Source organism: Palaemon carinicauda, chromosome 28 (assembly GCF_036898095.1).
Source record: "Palaemon carinicauda isolate YSFRI2023 chromosome 28, ASM3689809v2, whole genome shotgun sequence".
NCBI classification, from domain to species: Eukaryota; Metazoa; Arthropoda; class Malacostraca; order Decapoda; family Palaemonidae; genus Palaemon; species Palaemon carinicauda.
The window spans coordinates 75246637-75270636 of record NC_090752.1 but is presented as its reverse complement, the minus strand read 5'-3'; the positions used below and the strand labels follow the sequence as shown (position 1 = coordinate 75270636).

Genomic DNA, 24000 nt, shown 5'->3' with positions numbered 1-24000 from the left:
AAATGGGATTTCTCTCAACCTTTCACTATTTCTTTAAGAGGGAAAATTGATTGAGGAAGCATTCATTGAGTAATTCATTCATACACTAATTTCATCTGTAGATTATATGACTGAGAAAGTATTCATACATCACTAATCTTAACATTTGATAAAACGGCTGAGAAAATAATCAATTAATTCATTTAGAACTAAAATGAGAGTGTATAAACGACTTAACAGTACTAGCAATTCACATGGTATTAGCATAGTTTACGTAGAAATTAATCATGGAAAATGACACTCCTTGGCTGTTGTACTTACTGGTAATGTTATCATTCCTGTTGGTTTTATTTTGGATTTAAACCGAATTTAGTGTACTCTATCACACGTTTCTATCACCACCAAGATTCATATATTTGGATGTTGTTTTCTTTTTTGCATTCCAAAGGCATTTAACACTTGTTATGCTTTCAATTCAAGAACAAAAGTCTTAGAACACTCTACTTGAGTTCACTTAAATATGCCTCGAAATATCTTCAATAGTCCTTCAGTAACATAGCTAAACATTTTTTCCTGCTTTGCTTACTTGCAAAGGATATCAAATGTAAGCCAGTCATCCAGAGAGAGAGAGAGAGAGAGAGAGAGAGAGAGAGAGAGAGAGAGAGAGAGAGAGAGAGAGAGAGAGAGAGAGAGAGAGAGAGAGAGAGAATCTATTCCCCATGAAGATGACAGGCCATCTTGGGCAATTCATCTTCTCAAGTCGGTTATTCTCCACGTAGAAAAGATTACTCTAAATTCCCGTCATTTATACCAGCCGGGCAAAGAGGCATCGCTGTGCACACCTTACCTGGAATAACGATTGGACCTTTCTGCAAACTAACTTCGTAGTGACTTACCTGGAGGAATGGTAAACCAGATACAACCCAGTGCCCGGAATTAGCACCGACTCCTGGACGACCTGGGCTTCCGCCAAGATGGCATCCGTGTCAGGACATTTCCCCTGGAAGCTATTCTGCCACGTGGCCATGACGACGGGTCGTAGGAGGTCGTAATCGTGGTCGATACACTGGGTGCTGAGGAGTCGTTGGGGATGGTCGTTGTAAGTGTCAGCGTGGTCTGTCGCCGACCGGCCGCTCACCGTCATTATTATGTCATCCAGCACGACGACTTCGTTCCAGGGAACCAACACTCTCATCTTTGTTAATTGGAAAGTAGACTAGTGAGTGAACATGTATAGTAAGGAAGATGACAATATACTGAAATTAACAAAATGACGTTTGTATGAGAAAAATAAATTCGAATGAAAAACTTTTTATAAACGACACATATCACGAGAAATTTAACTCTTAAAGGTCGATCATGAGGCATGGAACAGTGACAATGCCATTACAGAACATGATCAACGCCCAAGGCCCTCACCACCCAAGCTAGGACCAGGGAAGGCCTTGCCATGGCTGCATAACCAAGCAGGTAGACCTATAGGCTCCCCTAAAGCCCCCATCCTTAAAGTACATTGCAATTGTCTATTTTTTCCCAGAAAAAAATTATCAGACTATCCGAGACGAATGTAATTGAAGGGGTAACATTGCAGTAGATGACGAAGTTCCGTATTAATTTCATATATGTGATTTGAAATAAGGTTAAATTTGCTGTTCGTCCAGTATTACAAAAAATAAATAAATGAAAAAAAATTGCAAACTTAAGCTAGTTCTGTAAAGCTAAAAAATATATATTTCTCAGAAATAGGAAAAATCGCGTAAAGAATAACGCTAGAATGTCATCAGAGAACATTTCACCTGGTGTCCGAATAACTAAGTCAAGTGGTTGTCTAATTCATGTTTGAAATATGCTAGAAAATTTTAACATGCTCTCATTTTCTGCCATTTCTATAAAAAAACGGCAAATACTCGAGGAAGTTAATATGCAAAGAAAAAAAGAATGGACGCAAGGACTACTCTAAAAACAGCCATGACCTTTTCTACAACTGTCTGACTATAGGTTAAATTTCTGAATGAAAATGATCAAGTTTTCATACTGACATTAATATCCCAATCTATTTCCTGTAAACAAACTGTATCTAATGAACGAGACCATCCCATTAAAACTCCTAAGATGTAATCGGTTATATTCAAAGGGTGTGGTACAGTGAACAAAAGCTACATGTTGTGAAAGGATGTTGCTGTAACTTGAATAAACCCTTCGAACCCTAACACATCCCAAATGACTTGGCACTCATGCCCCAGCCTTTTTCTTTTTTTTTTTTTAGTTAACTCATCTTAGCACAAAATCTATCAACGTACAGCTAATATAATTTCCTTTCCATTGAAATAATTATAATGTTTACTATTTCATAATATATTCATATATGTATAGGTAAATAATAAAAGAGAAAAAACTACTAAATACTGGATGTAAATTACGCCATATGGCGCTGAAGCGAGTAGAAATAGCTGATATAGATTACGTACAATGGCGCTCAAAGGGTTAACAAATCGTGTTCAATGAAGCTCGGCTCAAAGAGTTAAGAAATTACGTACAATGGCACTCAAAGGGTTAACAAATCGTGTCCAATGAAGCTCTGCTCAAAGGGTTAATAAATTATGTACAATGGCACTCAAATGGTTAACAAATTGTGTCCAATGGAGCTCTGATCAAAGGGTTAATAAATTATGGACAATGGCACTCAAAGGGTTAAAAAATTGTGTCCAATGAGGCTCTGCTCAAAGGGTTAATAAATTATGTACAATGGCACTCAAATGGTTAACAAATTGTGTCCAATGGAGCTCTGATCAAAGGGTTAAAAAATCGTGTCCAATGAAGCTCTGCTCAAAGTGTTAACAAATCGTGTCCAAAGAAGCTCTGCTCAAAGGGTTAAGAAATTATGTCAAAGAAGCTCTACTCAAAGGGTTAATAAATTATGTACAATGACACTCAAAGGGTTAACAAATTATGTACAATGGCATTCAAAGGGTAAATTATGTCCAATGAAGCTCTGCTCAAAGGGTTAATAAATTATGTACAATGGCACTCAAATGGTTAACAAATTGTGTCCAATGGAGCTCTGATCAAAGGGTTAAAAAATCGTGTCCAATGAAGCTCTGCTCAAAGTGTTAACAAATCGTGTCCAAAGAAGCTCTGCTCAAAGGGTTAAGAAATTATGTCAAAGAAGCTCTACTCAAAGGGTTAATAAATTATGTACAATGACACTCAAAGGGTTAACAAATTATGTACAATGGCATTCAAAGGGTAAATTATGTCCAATGAAGCTCTGCTCAAAGGGTTAATAAATTATGTACAATGGCACTCAAAGGGTTAACAAATTATGTACAATGGCATTCAAAGGGTTGACAAATTATGTCCAATGAAGCTCTGCTCAAAGGGTTAATAAATTATGTACAATGGCACTCAAATGGTTAACAAATTGTTTCCAATGGAGCTCTGATCAAAGGGTTAAAAAATCGTGTCCAAGGGAACTCTATTCAAAGAGTTGAGAAAGTATGTACAATGACACTCAAAAAGAGTTAAGAAGCTGGCGCGGTGCCATCAGCAGGGATTCTTGTTCGTATTAGCAGCTCGTAAAACCGTTCCTTGATTGGGATAGCCAAGTTTAAATCTTATATTATTGTCTTCTTGTTTTCTCACATAAGAGTCCAAAATACCTAAAGTTAAACAATTCTTTAAATTCTATTCCATTCCCCCAACATGAGCCCTTTTCTCAATTTGTAATAAAATGCAAAATAAAACTGTTTAGCAATCAGTATTAGAGCCTCATCTAAACAGAATAATCATTACAATTATTAATAAGATTGATGTTTAATAGAAAATCAAAACTTGTAAAGAAATAAATGAAAAGCGGAAAATACCTAACACTTTTATCGAAATTTCCTACCATTTTTCGTTAACAGATATGTAAATTTTTTCTACAGTACGACATTACAGTATTGTTTAAACTGCCAAAATAAAACTCACCAAAATAAAAAGCTACAAAATTATTAAATCTAGGTAGTATATAGTACACAGAGGTCTGGATCACCTATCCTTGAACTAATGAGGTCTACTGGGGGTTGGGAGAGAAAAATATCAAAACATTCAATTACTGAATATTCCAAACGGGAAAAAAAGGGGGAGGGGGAAGAAAATCCATAACATTCAATGACCAAAAATTCCTCAGGAGGAGTTGGGGGCTAAGGCAGAGCAGAAATATGGTTACATTTTTCACATTTAGACTTGAGAAATAATCATTCCAGTAGGGACGACTACTTTCCATATCATTTCTCAACAAGAAATCTTTTCTTCTACTCCCTACAGTATCCAACATCCGTAATCACTTGAGATGGTCTCAACTGGAAATACAGGGAGCCGCAACCTAGAAATCTTCTGGAATAAGGTTTTTCTATAAACGAAATAAAAATAATTCGAGAATTCCAAGTCAATAATCTCTCGGCCACTCTCTTAGCCATGACATTATGGAATTCCCTTTGCGAATAAAATCTGATAATAAGCTCTTGCTAATTAATTGCTGATTCATCATTTTATATGAAGCAGCTGAACCAGACTATAGGGCCGCTTTTCTAGACTCTCATAAGGCTAGTAGGGAGGACTGGTTCTTAACTGGGGAGTAACAAATGGAGTCATGTGTAAGTAACGATTCTGGACTAATGAAAAAATTAACAAAGTGCTCACAGGAATCCTTAAAAGTACTTAAAAAGAAAAGCAAACATCCTATTTTTTTTTTTAGATCGAAGCCACGGCATAATAAAACGTGAGAATATTTTTTTTTTCAAAGAATTCTTTGTAAAAATCTTGTAAAATATCAGTTTCGAATACAGAAAATTATATAAATATAAATTTATGAAACGAATATTTCATTCCATTGGTAAAACAATCACAGAAACAACAACGAAAACTATACTGATATTTTTTTTCTTGGTTGAGAAAGGGACCATAAAATATTCAGTGACGAATAAGAAATTCTTAATATCATAAATTTTTTCATGTGGCCCCCTAACAAAAGATGATCGTCAAATAGTGGTAGCTGATGTGAAAATTCTGGAGGAGCACCGCGTAACCCAACTACTGTAAGTCAATTTAAGACCATAAAAAAGGTTGCTTCCAAAACAGGTAGGCCATAATTAACCAAACGCTACAGAACACATTGTTTTCGAAGGAACTCTTGTTTCCCTTTTTATTTTGGGACACGAAGTTAAATGAAGCGGAAATAAGCTTCTATGGCCCTTCGATAGAGCCACAGATTTAGTTATCCTGTTTTGAAAGGGACGAGAGCCGCTGGTTAAAAAGACCTTTATAAAAACAGGAGAGATCACAGGTGAAGGATAATTCATTCATTATACATCGTGAAGCCCATTAAAAGCATTACATCTCATGAATATATAATTAATTTGGTACATGTTGGGTGAAAGAAAAATGCAATTTAAAAACTTAATAGGAATTTGCTTTACAGACTAAAATTTAACCAAAAATGAGATGAAGAACCCACTATATTTTCTGGCACAAAATGAATAAAAAAATATGAAAAAAATTATTATAATTGAAAGATCCTGCAAGACTTTGCGACGCAAAAAAATTAGCAAAAGCTACTTATTCGGGATTAACTTCCTCTGGGATGCAAAGCAACGCACAAGGAGCATTAAAATGCTGAAATGTGGACTATACCGTGTTCACTCAATTAGCAATAAACTTGGTACTGGTGATGTACAAAGGAGTTACGGTTTCTTGTTCTTTCTAGGCTTGTTTTTATTATCTCACAAACCCTCAAGCACCTAACTAAAATAATATATATGCAGAAAATGAGGTATGAAGAATGATAAACATTTTTCAGGTTATACATTGGTTAAATTTAAAAGGTTTGTGTTCACAGAAACCTGTTTGTTAATCTCTAGGCATATTATTTTTGAAGACGAACAATAAATAGTCGAGCTATTAAACACTTAGGGATTTCTTTCGATTATTGAAAACAATGTAATTATGTTTTTAAAAAAAAAAATATGATTACGGAAAGAAAAAAATCAGAATAGCACACTAAATCCATTTCATTCTCTTATTTACTATGATAATCCATCGTTTCCGAATCTTGACTTCGCTCTCCTGGCTAGGAAATCAAAACTATTTCAAGTCACTTGATCTTACAAACTATTCCAGCACTATAGGATTTCCAGGTTCCAGGACGTTTTCTTGTGCTAGTATACTTTCCAGTTAGAGGACACTTTCTGTTTTAGGATACTTTCCAATTTTAAAACTTTGCTTCTCTAAGATGCTTCCAAATTCTAGGATAAACTAATATATGATACTTCCAAGGCAGTTAAAAAACCCCAAACGTTGGGTTCCGTGTTCCAGAACATTCCGCTATATATGACACTTTCTTTAATTCCAAGTATCACCCTAGTTAATAAGATGCTTATAATTTCCATGATTCCAGCCAGTTTTACGACACTTTCAGCAATGCCTTCGAAGTTTTACAAGGCTTTCCAGATTTAAAATTCTCTTTTTACTTCCAGAATGGCAGCATTGTTTCTGAGGACCCTTGGCTATTTGAAAGGCATAAAATATTACCAAACTCAAGAATTGGTGTTAAGGGACTGGTTAGCTCCATTCAGTCACATTTCTCGTACTAGTACTGCGACACTATTTTGTTTTAGAATTACTTCCAGTAGATGAGCTCCCATGTTCCTGGATTATATCCAGTTTTAAACTTCCAAACTGAACATAACCCTTATAACTCTGGGATGTTTTCCTGTTTCTAATTTTCCCTATTCTTTGACGCTTTCCACTTCTCGCACTTCTTACTTTAGGACACTAAACAGTTTTACATGTCTCTCCAGGACCCGAATGTTTCCTTGTTCTTTCGACACTTTCTTGTTGTTTGAAGCTCCATTGTTATAAAATTTCTCTATTCTAGGATGCTTATGTTGTAAGCTACCCAGATCTAGGACGATTCTGAATTCTATGTCTCCTAACTAACAATATGGGCCATTAGGCAACAAAAACTAACAGGATTATGTGTCAGTCCGCTAACGAGAGAAAATCTCTCACTCCATTAGGCTAATCTACCTTTGATGAGGCTATTTCCCGAATACTGATTATTGACAATCAACAACGGAGCCCGATCAAGTCACGAGGTTAAATTACGGGCTTCCTTATTAAGGCAATCGGAAGGGGAAGTCGTGTTTTACCGATCTCTAATAATTGACTGTTGGCCAGTTAAAGATGTTTATGACATTTTCATGTTGTTAATAAGATTTTTTTCAGTTATCTCCCCAAGAGAGAGCAAGTGTCTGGTCATACATACACCCACATTATACAGTAAGTAATATATATATATATATATATATATATATATATATATATATATATATATATATATATATATATATATATATATATCTTCCAATCACGCTCACCTCAACCCGTCCCTCACGTAGGGGGGAAGATGAAGTAGTCATACCCTGGTGAGAGAGGGAGTTGTGTGTGCCTATACCGTATCTAAATATTTAGCCGTCATTTTTGACGGGGCGCGTACATTCGTAATTAACATAACAACCATCGTTTTATAAGATTTACAGTTAGTTGTCCTTATAAATGAGCTATTTATTTCGCCCAAAGAGAATGAGCCTTATGTAGAACACTTCCACAGCATCAGTCACTTTGTAAATCTGCACTGGTGGCTCATCTAGCGAGTAGATTACTCACATTCCTCACTCTTACTTTGCATGCCTCATAGGACGTGCACCAACACTCTCTTAAGCCCTGTCCACACGATCGTGCATACCCGACGGGCAAACAGTGATACCAGGCCACAATAGTTAGTGAAAATGAGGGTTGATGACATCAGAAGCGAGAAAACTAAAGGCAGAGATCTGGCAACACTCTATGATGCCAGATCCCTGTCTGTGGTTTTCACGCTTCTGACGTCATTAACTTTCATTCTTACTAACTATTGTGGCCTGGTATCACTGTTTGCCCGTCGGGTATGTACGATCGTGTGGACAGGGCTTTAGTCTTTACTTCCCAATCACCTTCCCAAACTCTACATATTCCATCCGACAATCTTTATACATTATTAAACTACTTTAGAATAAAACCGTTCCAAGAAGGTTTATAATCGCTGGTAATCTACACTTCATTTCAAAATAAAGTTTCTGTAAATAATAAAAAAAAATGTTAATTTCATGATGTAATCTAAGCTATGACGGTTGTACCATGGGACGAGCTCTCTTTGAAAGGGCAATTTTTTAAATGTACTTTGAAAAAATCGTATCCTGTTTGACGTAAGGTTGCTCGGGTGACATTTTCCCTTCTTTCGAACAATCATTAACGAGAGGTCACTGGAAGAGGCAAATATATGATAAGACTTTTTCTGTCAGATATAAAAAGATAATAATGGAAGTTATAGTTATATTTCTTAATGTTAAGTCAAGATTTTAACTTCTACTAAACCAATTTTGCAGTCTAGGAGAGAGAGAGAGAGAGAGAGAGAGAGAGAGAGAGAGAGAGAGAGAGAGAGAGAGAGAGAGAGAGAGAGAGAAAATCAAACACACAACCTAACTTCTCACTGAACGCAATTGGCGGACACGCGACAATTAAAGAACACAAGAACCTTAACATATACTGCCCATCACGTGAGAAACAATACCTGCAACAGAATGTAATCAAAATGGAATTCAAACGGGTCTGTAGTTTTCTAAAATAAAGTTATAGTCATAATGTTGGGATGGTTTATCTAACCTAACAATACACGAGCTATCTGACTAAATAACCGAGGAAACGAGTAGAAGGGCAACAACTAACACGCAAACCAAATGAAAATGATCTACCCCCTTTACAGTTGGACACAGGAATTCCTGGTACACCTCGCTCTGGGGAAGTACAACCTGTCACACCCTTACTGCGCGACGAGTTCCCGTATCTATCCCCACCCACCACCTCTACTATCTCTCCCTATAATTTCTGTTTGGTTACTCGCCGAGCAGTAAGGTACGCGAGGGTGCTTTTCTCCACAGCTAGGTGTGCCAGGAATTTATTTATGTTAACAATTTCTTTAAGATTTGGCGAAACTGAGATATCCTTATCAGGCTATCAATACCGATTGAGAAACTACATCAGAACACTCTTAAGTCTCTAAATGCACAAAGAATACCGATGAGGCATTTGGTATTAGGTTGGTGAAACCATATTCGAAGATGGTTCCGAAATTAATTTAAGTGGTTGTTTCGATACCAGTTACTAACGGCCAAGCTAGAGCGGAACACTCCTTTTCCTGTTCATCCATATTTTATGGAATATTAATGATAATTTTATTGTCTCGATAAATGTCGCGGTGATGAAGATGGAGCGCTATATCGTCCATCTTTCCCGAGTGCTCTACAAGATATGTAAGAGTTCTCTTACATAAATCTACTCTCTCTCTCTCTCTCTCTCTCTCTCTCTCTCTCTCTCTCTCTCTCTCTCTCTCTCTCTCTCTCTCTCTCCAAGAAACACTTATCTATGAATATGAGTTCAACTATGTACATTTTCATATCTACACGATCATCATACAAGTTTACTTAACAATACTCTGCTAAGAAGTATACTTAGTCAGACTATATTATTATCCAAATGAAGAAGACAACTGTCTAAATTGTCTAAGGTGCTGGAACAGAACTTAAATATTCTGATTCAACTCAACATTGAGGTAAAAATCTATCGGATTTCATCTTTGATTTTTTTCTGTGAAGTAGTAAAGATTGGCCAGATTTTGATCTACAATTTTAATTATAAATTTAAATGTATTTTCCCTCGAGGTACAGTTGGACACAAGAATAGGTGATACACCTCGCTCTGAGGAAGTGCACGCGTCGAGTTCCTATGTTTATCCCAACCCACCACCTCTGCCATCTCTTCCTAAACAAGCTGTTTGGTTACTCGCCGCGAAGTAAAGCTGTGACAGAGTGCACTTCCTCGGAGAGGTGTGTGACAGGGACTCCTTTTGCCAACTGTACAAATCTACTTTATTTCCACCTGAACTTTTCATTGAGGCTGAATCTAACTTCACTAAAAATAGATAAATTCGATTTTCATCAAAACTTTTTCTTTGAAAAGTGAGTGTGTCTACCCTATTTTCACCACTGTTTTACCTTGAGGTTAAACATGGTCCTAATTTCTTTCTGTCCATTCATGAAGCTGGACAGGACATTACTTGAAATACAATTCAAATAAATTTTCACATTAATTTCTCATTGAAGTTTTGCATGTCTCGTAATCTTTACATGAGGAACACGCCAGAAAAACCTTATCTTCAATTGCTCAAAAATCGACGAGTTGACAGATTCTTTTAAGGTATCTGGAGACGTCTATCCTGAGGCAATGGTTTTAACATTTTATTTTGCAATTTTTATAATAATGTTACTTTGGTTAGTCCTCAGCAGCTGATTTACTCGAATTGTTGGACAAAACATGACATTAGCATATCATAACCTTGAACTTGACATTGATCAAATAGCTTACTGTGACATACTTCAACATCTTCACAATTTTGACTGTCATGTGCATCCACCTCGTCGCACTAGATATTCAGTTAATTATAACTATTTTGCCTTTTCTCGTGAGAGTTTCGTTACAATACAATATCCCCGAAATAGTATATCCCATGCTGCAAACAAACTGCCGAATTATCATCCTAATCATGCTTTTCAATTGGTGGGACTTCAGAAGTCAAGGCATGTTGCAAATACTTTTTTTTTTTTTGTTCAAAGGACTAACCTTTGCCTCACATCATAGATGGTTTGTTATCTATCTTGTTTATTTTACTTCGTATTCTATATTACTTGTAATCCTTTGCTGTTCAACTTTGTAGCGTATTCATTAATTATCCATACTTCAAACAGAACTGGACTGTTTTCTTAATCAGGACCCTTTGAATCTTAGCAATCTGCTTTTCCAACTAAGCATGCAGCTTAACTTATGAAAATGACACCAATGGTTGTAAAAAGACGTCCACTTCTGGTGTTCATTTCAAAATGTGACTGACGCCGTACCACTTCCTCTCCCCAGAATCCGGAGGAAAACTAGTGTCTTTTGCGTTTACTTAGTTATTTATGCAGCATCAATTTCATTCCACTAACTCAAACATCTGTTTCATTCGCAAATTCTAGCATTCTTAATACTGACTGCGCTGGATTACAGTTTGTTGATTGGTGGGTTGTAGATTTGTCTTGCACTCGGGCTAAATAGATACGAGAGAGAACTTGAAACATGTGTACGGAAAAGTAAACCATAACCATAAATTCAGACTTCTGGTAACCTTACGGACTACATAATTGCAAAAGCCCGAGTCTGACTTCCGGCCAGGCAATTTACAAAGAAAGACTTCTGATGAATTGAAAGGTCAGGACAGTGAGCCCCGTGCTACACGGCCGCATTAGAAGAGATACAGCACTATACAAATGTTCACGTGATATTAATAAGGCAGTTAGCAAGGCTCTCCTTTGGCACGCACAGTTGGAAGCAAGAATTCCTGGCACACATTGAGGAAGTACACTCTGTTACACCTTTACTGCACTGTGAGTGCTTTTGTGTATCGCCGCTCACCACCTCTACCATCCATCCCTATAATTCCAGCTTGGTGGTACTCAGTACAGTAAGGGTTGACAAAGTGCACTTCCTCAGAATGAAGTCTGCTTGGAATTCCTATGTCCAACTGTACGTCTTGAAAAAGGAGGGAATGCAGGAATCAAAACTATCAAGGCAGCAATATAAATACTTAAACTTTAAATTCTTGTAAGAAACAGTTATTCACTGGAGTGCACTCTTTCCCTTATCTATGGTGTCTATTAAATTAGGGTATGCACAGCTTTATTTTCCCCTCAGATGCTTTCAGGATTTGTGAAGTTTAATCTGCAATCTGCGAGATGCTATGGAAAATCGCACGGGAGAAAAATACTCCTCTTATCCTGGTTAGTGTCTATTTTTATAATTCACGCGCGGTCTTCTAAATGTTAAACTCGAAAAAATATTAATGAACTTATATTTCAATGGAGGTAAAATGTTTATAAAACAGAATCTTGCCCTAAGTCTTCTAGACGAGTTTTGCCATTACCAGAAGAGTTAATTTTACTTTAAAATTAATTTAGCATAAAAAAATCAGTTACATGGCTCAGTACTTTTATTATCATCACTCGGTGCTTTTACTAAATATTATGGGTCGCTGGAGGGTTCGCATTCGAATTAATATTAAACTAAAATCGCAATAATGATCTGAATTCCTTTTTTGTTTTTGGAGCAAACCTTCTAAGTGATCATAATAAAAATGAAAGGCACACACTTTTCCGAAACACCCTTTACCAGTTAAAATAAATAATAACAAATCAAAGGGGGAACACTTTCCTAAACACCCTTTACCGATTAAAACAAATAATACCATTTTATACTTATGCTACCTTCATTATCTGGAACACCGCATAGCCCTCAGCACGAGCGAGTACTCCAATCAACCCAAAGTTCATTAATCACACGGATAGCATAAAACTACAAAGACGGCTTCGGCTCTCTGTCTTTGTGTGTGTATGTGTATGTGTGTGTGTCTCTGTCTCTGTCTCAGAAGCATCCATCTAAGTAACTCCTTCCGCTCAACAGCCTTTCCCCATTATCACGCCGTGATTTCCAGCATGCCAAGCCACTCCGTTTTCATCTCCATGCGTCAGTGTCGACCGAGATGACTCGTGGCCGGATGACTCCTGTAACGAAGCCATTTCCGACGCGTTTCGTGGATTCCCAAAGATGCCTTTAATAACATCCGCAGTTGTAATTGAACTATTATGAATGTAAGAAAAAATGTTGCAGGAAATTGCACTTTTTTAATTCTTCACGGGATGATAAATATCTGCAAAAGATATAGCAAAAGCTTTATATTTGATGATTTGGTATACCTTTATGTGGTGAAAGGGTTTGCTTATCAATATGACGCAGAAAATTTGTGCTAGTCAGGGCCATCTGTACTAGGATGGTTTGCAGTGAGCGATCAGACGAAAATCTCCCACCATCACTAATCCGCACTGGTCAGCGTGATGATGAAAACTGGCTAAACCCCAGACATGAATAAGGACATATTCTGCAGTGGACTAGAAACGGCTGCATTTGCTGTTACGTATAACATAGGTGTTAAACTGGAGGTTATAACCAACTACAGTCCTATCTCATGGAGTTTTACTCGCACCTGGAAGCTAACGATTATTGCCTACAGTCCGCCTTGCCGATCACGATGTATTCTATACTCAATGTTCACTCTGCCGTGTGTATTTGACCCCTTCTGCCCTCGCTTTTCATCCATTTTTTTTTTTTAATCCTTACACGGTAGCTGGCCAGCTTCTCATATAACTCCCTTCAATTCTCAACTCTCATATATTACGTATTATAAAAATGTCAATTCTTAATCATGAAATATAAACAATAACAAAACTGCCACTCCTGAAAGAAAGAGCAAAATAGATATACATCATTTTGTTACTGATAACAATGGATACATTAATGAGAAGTTCACACACTAGTATCACCCTTGGTATAAATTTATTAAACACTAGTTTTAGAATAGCAAGATTTCTGACATATCTGTCAATGTCAAGAAGACAAAAATATCTGAAAACTAATACTAAAAAATTCTATTCGATGGTTAAGTTCAGATAAGGTCTATTGATGTTACAAAGAGATGGGCAAAATGCGAAAACTGGTCAAAACTACGGTATCCAAACACTTGAAATCGAATATTATTAAGATTATAACCACACAATTCCATCTCTCTCTTTTAGTGGGTATACTTCCTTCGTTCCCAAAACACATGGCTATATTCAAATGATAAACCCTTCTAACCCATATAATATATCCAATCACCCAAATCTTACAAGGTTTAAACTGCAGGCCATATCCATAAAGTGCCTGGCATAACAATAAAGGGAAACCACATAATCATACTTTACAAGCCTTTGAGTCTGGTACGGAAAGACGCAGGACCTAAATTTATTACGTACTACCTAGCTCATACCTGTTGAGTCCTAACGTCAAACAGAAACCACCGGACTCTTACCAGCCTTGGACTGAAGGGCATCTTTCCGAAGGACAGCGTGACGGCCCCTCCTCCGTTGACCATGATGTCGAACCAGCCATCCGTCCGCGTGAGTGTGAAGCCTTCGAGCTTTTGGTTGGTGGATACCCTGAGGCCGACGATGCCCCTGCCCGCCTTCGTCACCACACGACCACGCACGACAGCTGCCCGTCTGCGTGCCACAGCATTATACAAGGTTTCAACATTCGCCAATTTGTGAGTCTCAAGGCGGTATGGCGAATGTTAGGTATAGAGTGAGGAGACAACGTGGTACAGGTGGAAAGGGGGAGGAGGGACGGATATGGGGCGAGTGCCCAGGGTGTGAAGGTGGTGGGGTGTGAAGCGTGATCTCTCTTTTTTTTAAATTCTTTCTTACGTTCTTCCAGTGTGTGTTTGAAGGGAATTATGGGTTGAATAACGGATGAATAACAACTGGAGTGCGGGACATGAAGAGCCATGGAATGAATGAGGTTCCAAGGGGGAGTAGATGAGGGTTGGTAACAGAAAGGAAACAAAAGGGCTTAGAAAAAAAGGGTGTGAAGCCAAAGGCTGTTGTGACCAGATTCACTAGCCAAAAGCAGTATCAATGCAAAAAGGGGCAAATCATGGGAATATAGAATAAAGCGGTAATAGCAAATTAGACAGATAAACTAAGGAGAGGAAAGATAGACATAGTCCTTTATTTATATATATATATATATATATATATATATATATATATATATATATATATATATATACATACATTTATATATATATATATATATATATATATATATATATATGTATGTATGTATATATATATATATATATATATATATATATATATATATATATATATATATATATAAAGGGAAAAGAAGAGAACAAATAAAACGATTGTATGAAGAATATAGCACAAAAAGTGTAAACGCATACAAAAGAATTTAATACAAAAAAATTACTCCTTTGAAATGGCAGAAGCATATAGGAAATGAAAACAAGAAATTGGAAAAACAAGGAAAAAAGGGTAAGAATTGGATAGAAAGCAACATGTGTTGAATGAATAAATGACATTCCTAATTCAATAAGATTCTTGAATCTATAATTTTTTTTGGGGAAATGTTCAAATGAATAAATGAATTCTTTGAATTATTTTAATGCTGAAAATTTAGGTTTCTGATAATTCTGATTAAAATTCATAAATGATTATTTTTCATACAATTTTAACTGAAGTCTAATTTATGCAATTCACTTAACATCTTGGAAAACAGTTGAACAAGAAATCTATGAAAAGTGGAAGATAAAAGACTTGTGGATATCAATTAACATTATCTTTATGGTTTTTGTGTCTATCTCTGTGTACAAGTAACATGACAAAACAAATGAAAACCCAAAATACATTCATGTTTGAAAAGGAATTGAATATGAAAATTCTGAGAACTGAAATATTGAGAAACTTTAGAATGGAATATAATAATGATGATAATATTAATAATAATATTAATAATAGTAATAGAAATACAGGCAAAAATTAGAATAAAAATATTTTTAAAAATTCTAATGAAATAAAAATAGAAATAAACAAGCTTCCAAATGAAAAGGCCTCAGCAAATCCTGTAATAAATTCTGGCATGCAAAGCACAAGGATAAATGACCAAAAAATCGCAAACAACATAATACTGTAATGGAATCTAGGATGAACTAACTTCCTGGTGGCATGTACTGACAAGTGCTTGCGAAGGCAAGCCCGTCCTGTATACATGTCGGGTATGCAATGTATATGAAAAAAAGGCTTAAATATTAAGTGTTCCAGCTATGTACACATGTGGAAAGGCTTAAATGTAAGTGTTTTAGCTATGTCACTTTGTGGAAACGGGCTAGGTGTAGGTGTCTGAGCTATGTACACTTTGTGCGTGCTTGTGTGTATAGCAAACATTGGGCCGTGAGTGCAAAAATCAAGAGGGGATTTCTTTGAAACTAATTCTGAAAAGAAATGGACTTAACAATGGCTAAATGGTCAGTGGTGAAACGTCTATGGTTCAAGCTGGGGCTGAGCTCGGAGGGCTAATGGAAAATGTCATAAAAGTCATTTTCTATTTCTTATTCTTTGAATTTTCTTAAAGGTGGTGTCGGTTCTAGGAGCAAAAAACATTCCAAACGACAGAGACAAGATGCAAGCGGAAGTTTCCAGCATAGAAGCCTCATCCGCGTTGCTTTCAAGATGGCGGGACGATGGTTTGAAAACTTCTATTGCAAATAATAAAGTTGATATATCAGATTGAACCTTTTAATAAGATTAACCATTAAATATGGACAAAAGTGCATTTACAACTTACTACAGTTAAACAACCTTAATGCGTTAGAATATTCACTATTAGTTATTTTGAGTTTGAAATATTTTTCATGAAAATAATATGAGAGAAATTCTCAGCATTTTAAATTTAATTCCACTGCATTGCTGTAACCTTATTGAGTAAAATATTATCTTTTACGTTGAGTTTAAAACTAAACTTAAAATCTAGTTAAAATAATTCCTATCGTCCCACCAGCATGCTTGAAAGCAGCACACATGGAAAGCACAGCAGACAGAAGAAGGGCAGTTAAAAGCAGCAACAGCTATATCAGCAGCAGCAGCAGCAGTAGCGGATGCAACATCAACAGCAACATCAACATTAAACATCCTTTCAGCTTGATCAGCTTCTCCAGCAGTTGTTAGTGCTGATTGAGAGGTACAACAAGTAGGATACGAAAAGCACAGCATCAAAAGCTTCTTCTTCAAACAGATGTCATGCAATTTCACCCGTGGTCAGAGATTATAATTACAATGACAATAAATAATCATCACAACAAATATTCATATTTGACTTTTTTTTTTTTACGTTGTATGAAAGGAAAAACATTTCATTAATCTGAAATGAAAAAATGAAACGATTAATATTGGCGTCTTAAATGATAACAACTGTGTATTCTGTCTCAAATGTAACAGATCTATAAATATGAGAAGAACAGAACTAACTGCGAATGCTAAGAATTCGGGATGAAGAAAACTGCAAATGAAAATATAACGAAAAATAATCGAAAAAAATAGAAAAGTATAAATTAATCTCATGCAAGCATCTCTTGAGACTTGAAAGGTACCGTAACATAAAATTCAAATTCTGCTTTTGGCCAACCGATGTGATTGTGATTGAACAGAAAATGGAATATAAATGATCTGCAATTTCAATACTTAAAAAAGACTATGAGACCTTAAAAAGCCTAAGTAAAGACATCGAGTTAGTGGAACCTTTCTTTTAAAAGAAAATAAAAACAAATGACCATATAAAGGTTTGACCATTATCTATAGAGTGAAATAAAAAAAAAAATCAAAAGTATTAAAAATGTAAAAGATATTCAATTAAGATCACATTCAATAATGTCAAAGTTTTGGTTTCTTTGATGCAAAAAAAGAGAGAAAAAAAAAAGAAAAATAGAAGACAATTACTTAAGAATGGTTTAAATGTTACACCTGTGGAACAAGTGTATGAGGTGTCACAGTTTGGTTTCTTTATTAAAACAGAAAAAACCGGAAAAAAATAAAAAAAAATCCTTAAGAATGATTTAAATGTTCCAATATGAGGTCTGTGACTAACCCTGCAATGGTAGGATTGGCTCGCGGATTTAATAAAAGGACACAAATGAGGATTCACAAGTATTCTCTGAGAAATCCTGCCTTCATGAAAAACAATCTCTCATTTTAGACAATCACCTTTTATTTTTTTCAATAGACGAAGCGCACAATAAGATGCTTTTCACATGCGACAGAAAAAAAGAAGAAAAACAGCACGAGGAAGACAGAGAATGAAAGAACACAAATGACCCATTGTGATCACGAAAAATAAAGACGTGACACATATATACAGCGTGAAAAAATCTCACCCCCACAAAAAAAAAATATAATAAAACGATGCCAACACCTATATAAAAAAACTCTAATAGACTCTTACAGTGACACAAATTGGAACAACAGTCAAGTAACAAAAAAGCCCATACTGAAGACAGTATTAAGACAATAATGACGCATATATAATCAAATATATATAAATATATATAGATGTATTTGGATTATTGAAATGATCTCCAACAAGAAACCAAATGATCAAACAGAAAGAAATAAGTTGAAAACAAACGAGGAAACGAAACAAGAACAATGAAGCCTTGGGATTAGAGGTTTTTTTTAAAAGTTGGTTACGTTTATGACAAAGATTAAAAACCAAAGAAGAAGAATGTCTTGGGCTAAACGAACCAATCAGAGGAAAAAAGAAACGGAGAAAATAAACATTTAAAAAGGGGAGAAATAAGCGTAATATTTAGGACCATGAGATGAATAAGCTGCAAGCTATGATAGGTGTTTTTTTTTTTTTTAGCTATTATTTCGGGTTGACAGCGATAGAGATATACACAAATTGGTATATATAGCAAGCAAACAATAATGGTGGAATGTTTTTTCACATTCCTACATGCAAAAGGCTGCACTCAAATTACAGTAGGAATAAAGATTAAAATGGACAATTGCGTCCTATCAGGGTTATATTACATACCATGTACGTATACATATTATGCAATATATATCCACATATGCAAATACATATACATATAACAGTATATATATTTATATATGTTTGGTTGGGTGGTAGTGCAAATCAGAAATGTTGCTGACAAATAGGAAGAAAAAATATAAGAATATTTATGCAAAGTTGCCAGCTAACTCGATCTGAAAGGAACTTGGGTAAAATATTAAAACTATGGAGAAATAAGATGCAATACCAAAAAAAGGAAAAAGAAAATTAAACCAAAAAAAGGTAAATAAATATATACTGTAAATGTTTCTTTTTTTCTAAACGTGCTCTTTATTAATCTTACCTCGGGTGGAAGTTGTTCCGAAAAACACTGAAACGCAGCACGGAGAGAAAGCCGCGGTTAACCCAAACATTCCCACAACTACTACAAGCTAAACGGGAACCAGTATACACCCAAGACCGCCGATGCGTACCGTTAAATTGACTTGAAATGACTCTTGCTTTCACTTGGAAAGGAGATATTTATCGTGCATTACGGAACTAACAATCCGTATGCAAAACTGTATGGTTGAGCTTAGAAACAAATTGAATTGATTGAACATTATCAACTAATCATTACTATAGGGAGAGATAGAGAGATAACCTTTTAACCAAGCATAAGTTAAAGCATGCTAAAGCTTTAATAGACAATTCCAACCTCTCAAAGATACACAGAAGAACGTCAAAGGGACATCAAATATAATTTAACTAAATAGTAATTACTGACTACCAATGAGAGTTGTATAGTTTAACAAGTTTTACAGACATACTATTATGCATAGTTGGTTATCTCTCGTATGACTACACATGGAATCTAAGCACTGAATTAAGATATAAACCAGCAAGTACGCAGCGGGGTTTGGATGAAACACAACATGGTACTTGTATCCTGCTCACAAGTTAATGCATCCAACACGGGTACCCCATACAACTTTGCTAAGCCGGTACTCTGTTTGGGCGGCCAATCTACAGAGTACCGTCAACACTACCGATAAATCTAAGGCGAGTCAAAAGGCATCATTCTCAAGAACCTGGAACTTGGTTGGCACATAAGCCCCGACTCAAGAGAGAGTGAGACATGAGAAGGATCAGGTGGAGAGGAAGGAGGAGGAGGTAGAGGAAGAGGAGCAGCAGGAGGAGCAGGAGGAGCTAGAAGGAGTATTTAAGAGTAATGAAAGGTGAGACTTGAAAAGGCTCCAGATGGAAAGAATCATAGACCAAAGTTACTCGATACAAAGTGACACTACTTAGACGTATAGGCAACTTGGGTTTCACAAGTATTCATCCAAGATGAGTATCGCCTAAGCTGTTTAGGAAAGAGCATATTCAGAATTTATGTACCTACAAGCTACAGGTACTTGAGAAGGCGATCCCCAGAGATTGACGGCGAAAATATCTATGACTTGTTTTCAAGAAGTAGCACGGGTCTTTACATATCTAGATTGAAGAGAACACAAATCAGAATAGATAAGGAAATTCATCATGACTGTCCCATCTGTGGACTACAAATCTTTAAATCTTTAACAGAAGGTTGAAATGAAGAGATCTTGATATACTCTGCATCTGCAGGAAGCACTTAGAAACTGCTAGTCATTAGACAATTACTTGATGGACTCAATGTATGCAAGAGGTACTGAGCATTTGGTAGAGGCACTCAGCAATTGTTACAGACGACGGACAACTCCATTCATTGCGGAACCCAGCAACTGTAGGAGAAGCCTTCAGCAAGCTATGGTTCTTAAAGTACTAAAGGTATCTAGCAAGGGGAATCCAGCAGATGCTAGAAGTCATTAGGAACTTCTAGGGTATTCAACATCTGCTAAAGGTAACCAACATTTGCTAGATACTATTAGCAACAGCAAGAGATGCTATCAATAAAATGTATTCAGGAACTGATCGAGGTACTCAGTTCTCAGTACTCACTAACCAAGATAATTGACAAGAGTTTGAGCCAACCAGTGATGGTTAGTTATATGGCAAATGACAGCATTAATCAGTAACTGCTGGGGACACTTGGTTGTGTCATTACTAGTCAACAATCGTCCGAGCCACTATGAAATCTAGTGCCAATCTGCAACTATTAGTAGTTCCTCATTTGCTTCTACTTATCAAGGCTCTCCTCACGCACTAAGAGTTTTCTAGTCTCACAGACAGTACTTATCTAGAAATCGCTACCTATTTTGATCTGTTGCCAATACTATATATACAAAGTCACTTTTAGTGACCAGGTATAAAGAAGAATCAATCGCAATATATAGAGACAAATGCGAAATCTATCAACATTTAGCAAAGACATTTTGGTTCACCTCTGGACTCATCATATCAATATATATAAATATTTTTTTTTTTTTTTTTTTGGTATCATCAATATTCATGGATTCATGATTTCTTCTACCACTGTCTACTGTAGCAACACAAACGTGACTACGCCTCAGCAGTGTGACATAGATTAACAGACGGCAATTATGAAGTACAGTGACTACACTATGTTTGGAGCCACCCAGCCTCAGACAAAACACACACAATCTCCAAATGGTACGCGTGGGATGCAATACAGTGATAAAAATACTAATGTTGTTTTTAAGGACAATATATCTTTTTTTTGAGAATAGTATTCCTTATTACTTTTTAAAAAAGTGAAGATCAAAAGGTTTTACTTTAACACTTTATAAGCTCACAGGGAATAATTTATTTACTGATAATCCACAGAAAAAGATAAGTAGCCATTCCTCGAATAACATATATCTAAGATATCTGATGATGATGGTATAATATACATAAGAAAGAGAAAATGGATCAGTTCAAATGAAGACAGTTAATACTGGATGAAGTCCAAGTAAGAATCGAATATATCAATAATAATAATAATAATAGTAGTAGTAGTAGTAATAATAATAATAATAATGATAATAATAATAATGATAATGCCTGTGATATTGAATAAATATCATCTAAAATAGGAATGTGTTTGAACAAGAAAGTAATTCAACATTCCAGAATGGATTTTGAGATTAAAAAGTAGAGAGCAAATAGACTGAAAGATAACACGAAATCTACACAGTGACTTGAAACAGAAATATAGATTTGATGCTAATCAGTAGATTTGATGATGTTAAAAACCCGCTGTGCAAAATACTATTCAAGTTTAAAGTTTTTTTTTTCTAGAAGAATCTATTTCTTGAACTTAATTTTTTCATCCTTAATATTTTTATTTTTTCTTTCATCAGATAGAATGAAGGACATAACACCAATTACTCCTACTGGTACATTACTATCTTAACAACTGTCGTCGACAGTAGACACAGAGCGAAGTGCAACTCTCGGACTGAGGAAGCGCGTGTTCTTGTGAAGTCTACTAACATGAAGATGCCTAACACGACACACGCCCCCGAGGGACCCACTCACCTCCTGTTGAAGTTGTCGCTTTTAGTGAAGAGCTGCAGCGAGTCCTCTTCAATCAGGAAGCCGATCTTCTCGAAGAAGGAGGCGGTCGGGCCGGCGGGAGTCTTCCTCAGCAGGATGTCGAAGGGGGTCGCTCTCGAGACGCACAGTTGGGAGTCAATGCAGGCGGACTGTGTGCAGCATTCGGGGTCCTCGCAGTCCGTGAGTCCATCTGAGAGGAGAGGTGAAAGGTCACGTGGAAGTTACAGGTAAGAGGCCATAGGTAATGAAGACGGAACCAGAGGATCTACGACTTTTCAGCGTTTATTTTTATTATCATTCTTACTAGCTAAACAACAACATTAGTTGGAAAAGCAGGATGCTAAAAGCCCAAGGGCTCCAACAGGGAAAAAATAGCCCGGTGAGGAAAGGAAATAATGAGATAAATTAACTACAAGAGAAATAATGAACAATAAAAAGGCAATATTTAAAGAAAAGTAACAACATTAAAATAGATCTTTCACAAATAAACTATAAAAAAAGAGACATATGTTAGCCTGTTCAACATGAAAACATTCGCAGCAAGTTTGAACTTTTGAAATATTTAGAAGACGGAACACATCTTAACTTTAATTATCTTTACTTATCAATATTATATAAAAAAAAATATCTACAGCTGAGGATGGGCTAAGAATTGAAACCCAAAAGCTTCAATGGAAGAAAGGGGTGTAAACGTAGCGATGGATATCATTACTGGGCGTACTGTAATTCCTTTATTTGTTTACATACTGGTAGGGTTAATGATTGACAGTTATGAAAGAGAATCCTGGATCGAGATGCGGAGATGGGAGATGACTCGAAAATGTGATATCGAACCTGTAGTTTTTATTGAAAACAAAATCACATTTTAGGAATCACACGATAAATTTATGCGTAATAATAATAATAATAATAATAATAATAATAGTAATAATCATAATAATTATAATAAAAATAATAATAATAATAATAATAATAATAATAATAATAATAATAATGAAAAATTTCTTCAAAAGAAAATATCACGCTATTCCGAGTATTCTTTGAAAGGTAATACCAGTAACAAGCAATTGCCCTTTAGGGGTTCAAAATATACATGTATAACGAGCAACTTCAGATAAAATAAAATTTTAAAAATGACGTCATCTAAGTAACTTTATGATTACGAACTTCCAAAATAATCTATAAAAAAAAAGATTAACTGTTGTGACAAATTCTCAGTCTCTCGTAATGTTTTGAAAGTTACATTTAACTTTGTATGTAATACATGCAAATAGAATGTGTCTTTTTAACGGGGAAAACCGAGAGCGTACATTACTATTTGTGATTTTCGAGTGATATTAGTGGTATACATTTAATAAAAAAAACTCCAGGTAAACTGAAAACAATGAGGATTTTCATCCCGCCAAAAAAATCATGTGATCTATAATAATTTTTTTTTTCCTTTTTCTTTCAGAATAAAATTTCATAAAAAATTCAAAGGGAACTTTTCATGTACCTAAGTATTCACCAAACAGGGAAATCTTATTGTTTTGATTATTTTTACCTTAAGTATTTCTATTTAACAACTATCATCCCATTTAACACATCACAAAGATAAAACCGATGATAAAAAAAAAGAAAAGAAAAACCATCAGCTAAGTCTTTCCATGTGAACTGCATTAACCAAGACATTGAATTATTAAATTGATTAATATTATCAAAACCATTAAAATCACTATTTTATTAAAACTATAACATTTTTAAAAATAATAATTTTAATTCTTTTTATAAATAATTTTAACAACTTTATAAATAATAATTTTAGTACTTTTATAAATAATAATTTTAGGATTTTCATAAATAATAAGAATTTTAATAACTTTATAAATAATTCTAACGATAACGTCTTCATAACTTTACCTCGATCGTTATCAACATGGTCGTTGCAGA

The 24000-nt window shown here is 35.5% G+C and overlaps 1 protein-coding gene across 5 annotated transcripts in view; it reads right to left on the bottom strand.

Annotated features, from left to right (window-relative positions):
* LOC137621665 (teneurin-m-like) overlaps window positions 1–24000 on the bottom strand; it is a 244139-nt gene that overhangs the window by 27212 nt on the left and 192927 nt on the right. For 4 of the 5 annotated variants that reach the window (XM_068352160.1, XM_068352161.1, XM_068352162.1 and 1 more), the window contains 5 exons: window positions 23971–24000; window positions 22054–22261; window positions 18953–18979; window positions 14051–14240; window positions 876–1174 (listed from right to left, as the gene is read on the bottom strand). The exon at window positions 23971–24000 is cut by the window's right edge and continues 197 nt beyond it. In XM_068352160.1, the coding sequence (XP_068208261.1) occupies window positions 876–1174; window positions 14051–14240; window positions 18953–18979; window positions 22054–22261; window positions 23971–24000 (754 nt within the window). The remainder of the gene's footprint in view (window positions 1–875; window positions 1175–14050; window positions 14241–18952; window positions 18980–22053; window positions 22262–23970) is intronic. The other variant, XM_068352163.1, reaches the window with a different exon arrangement.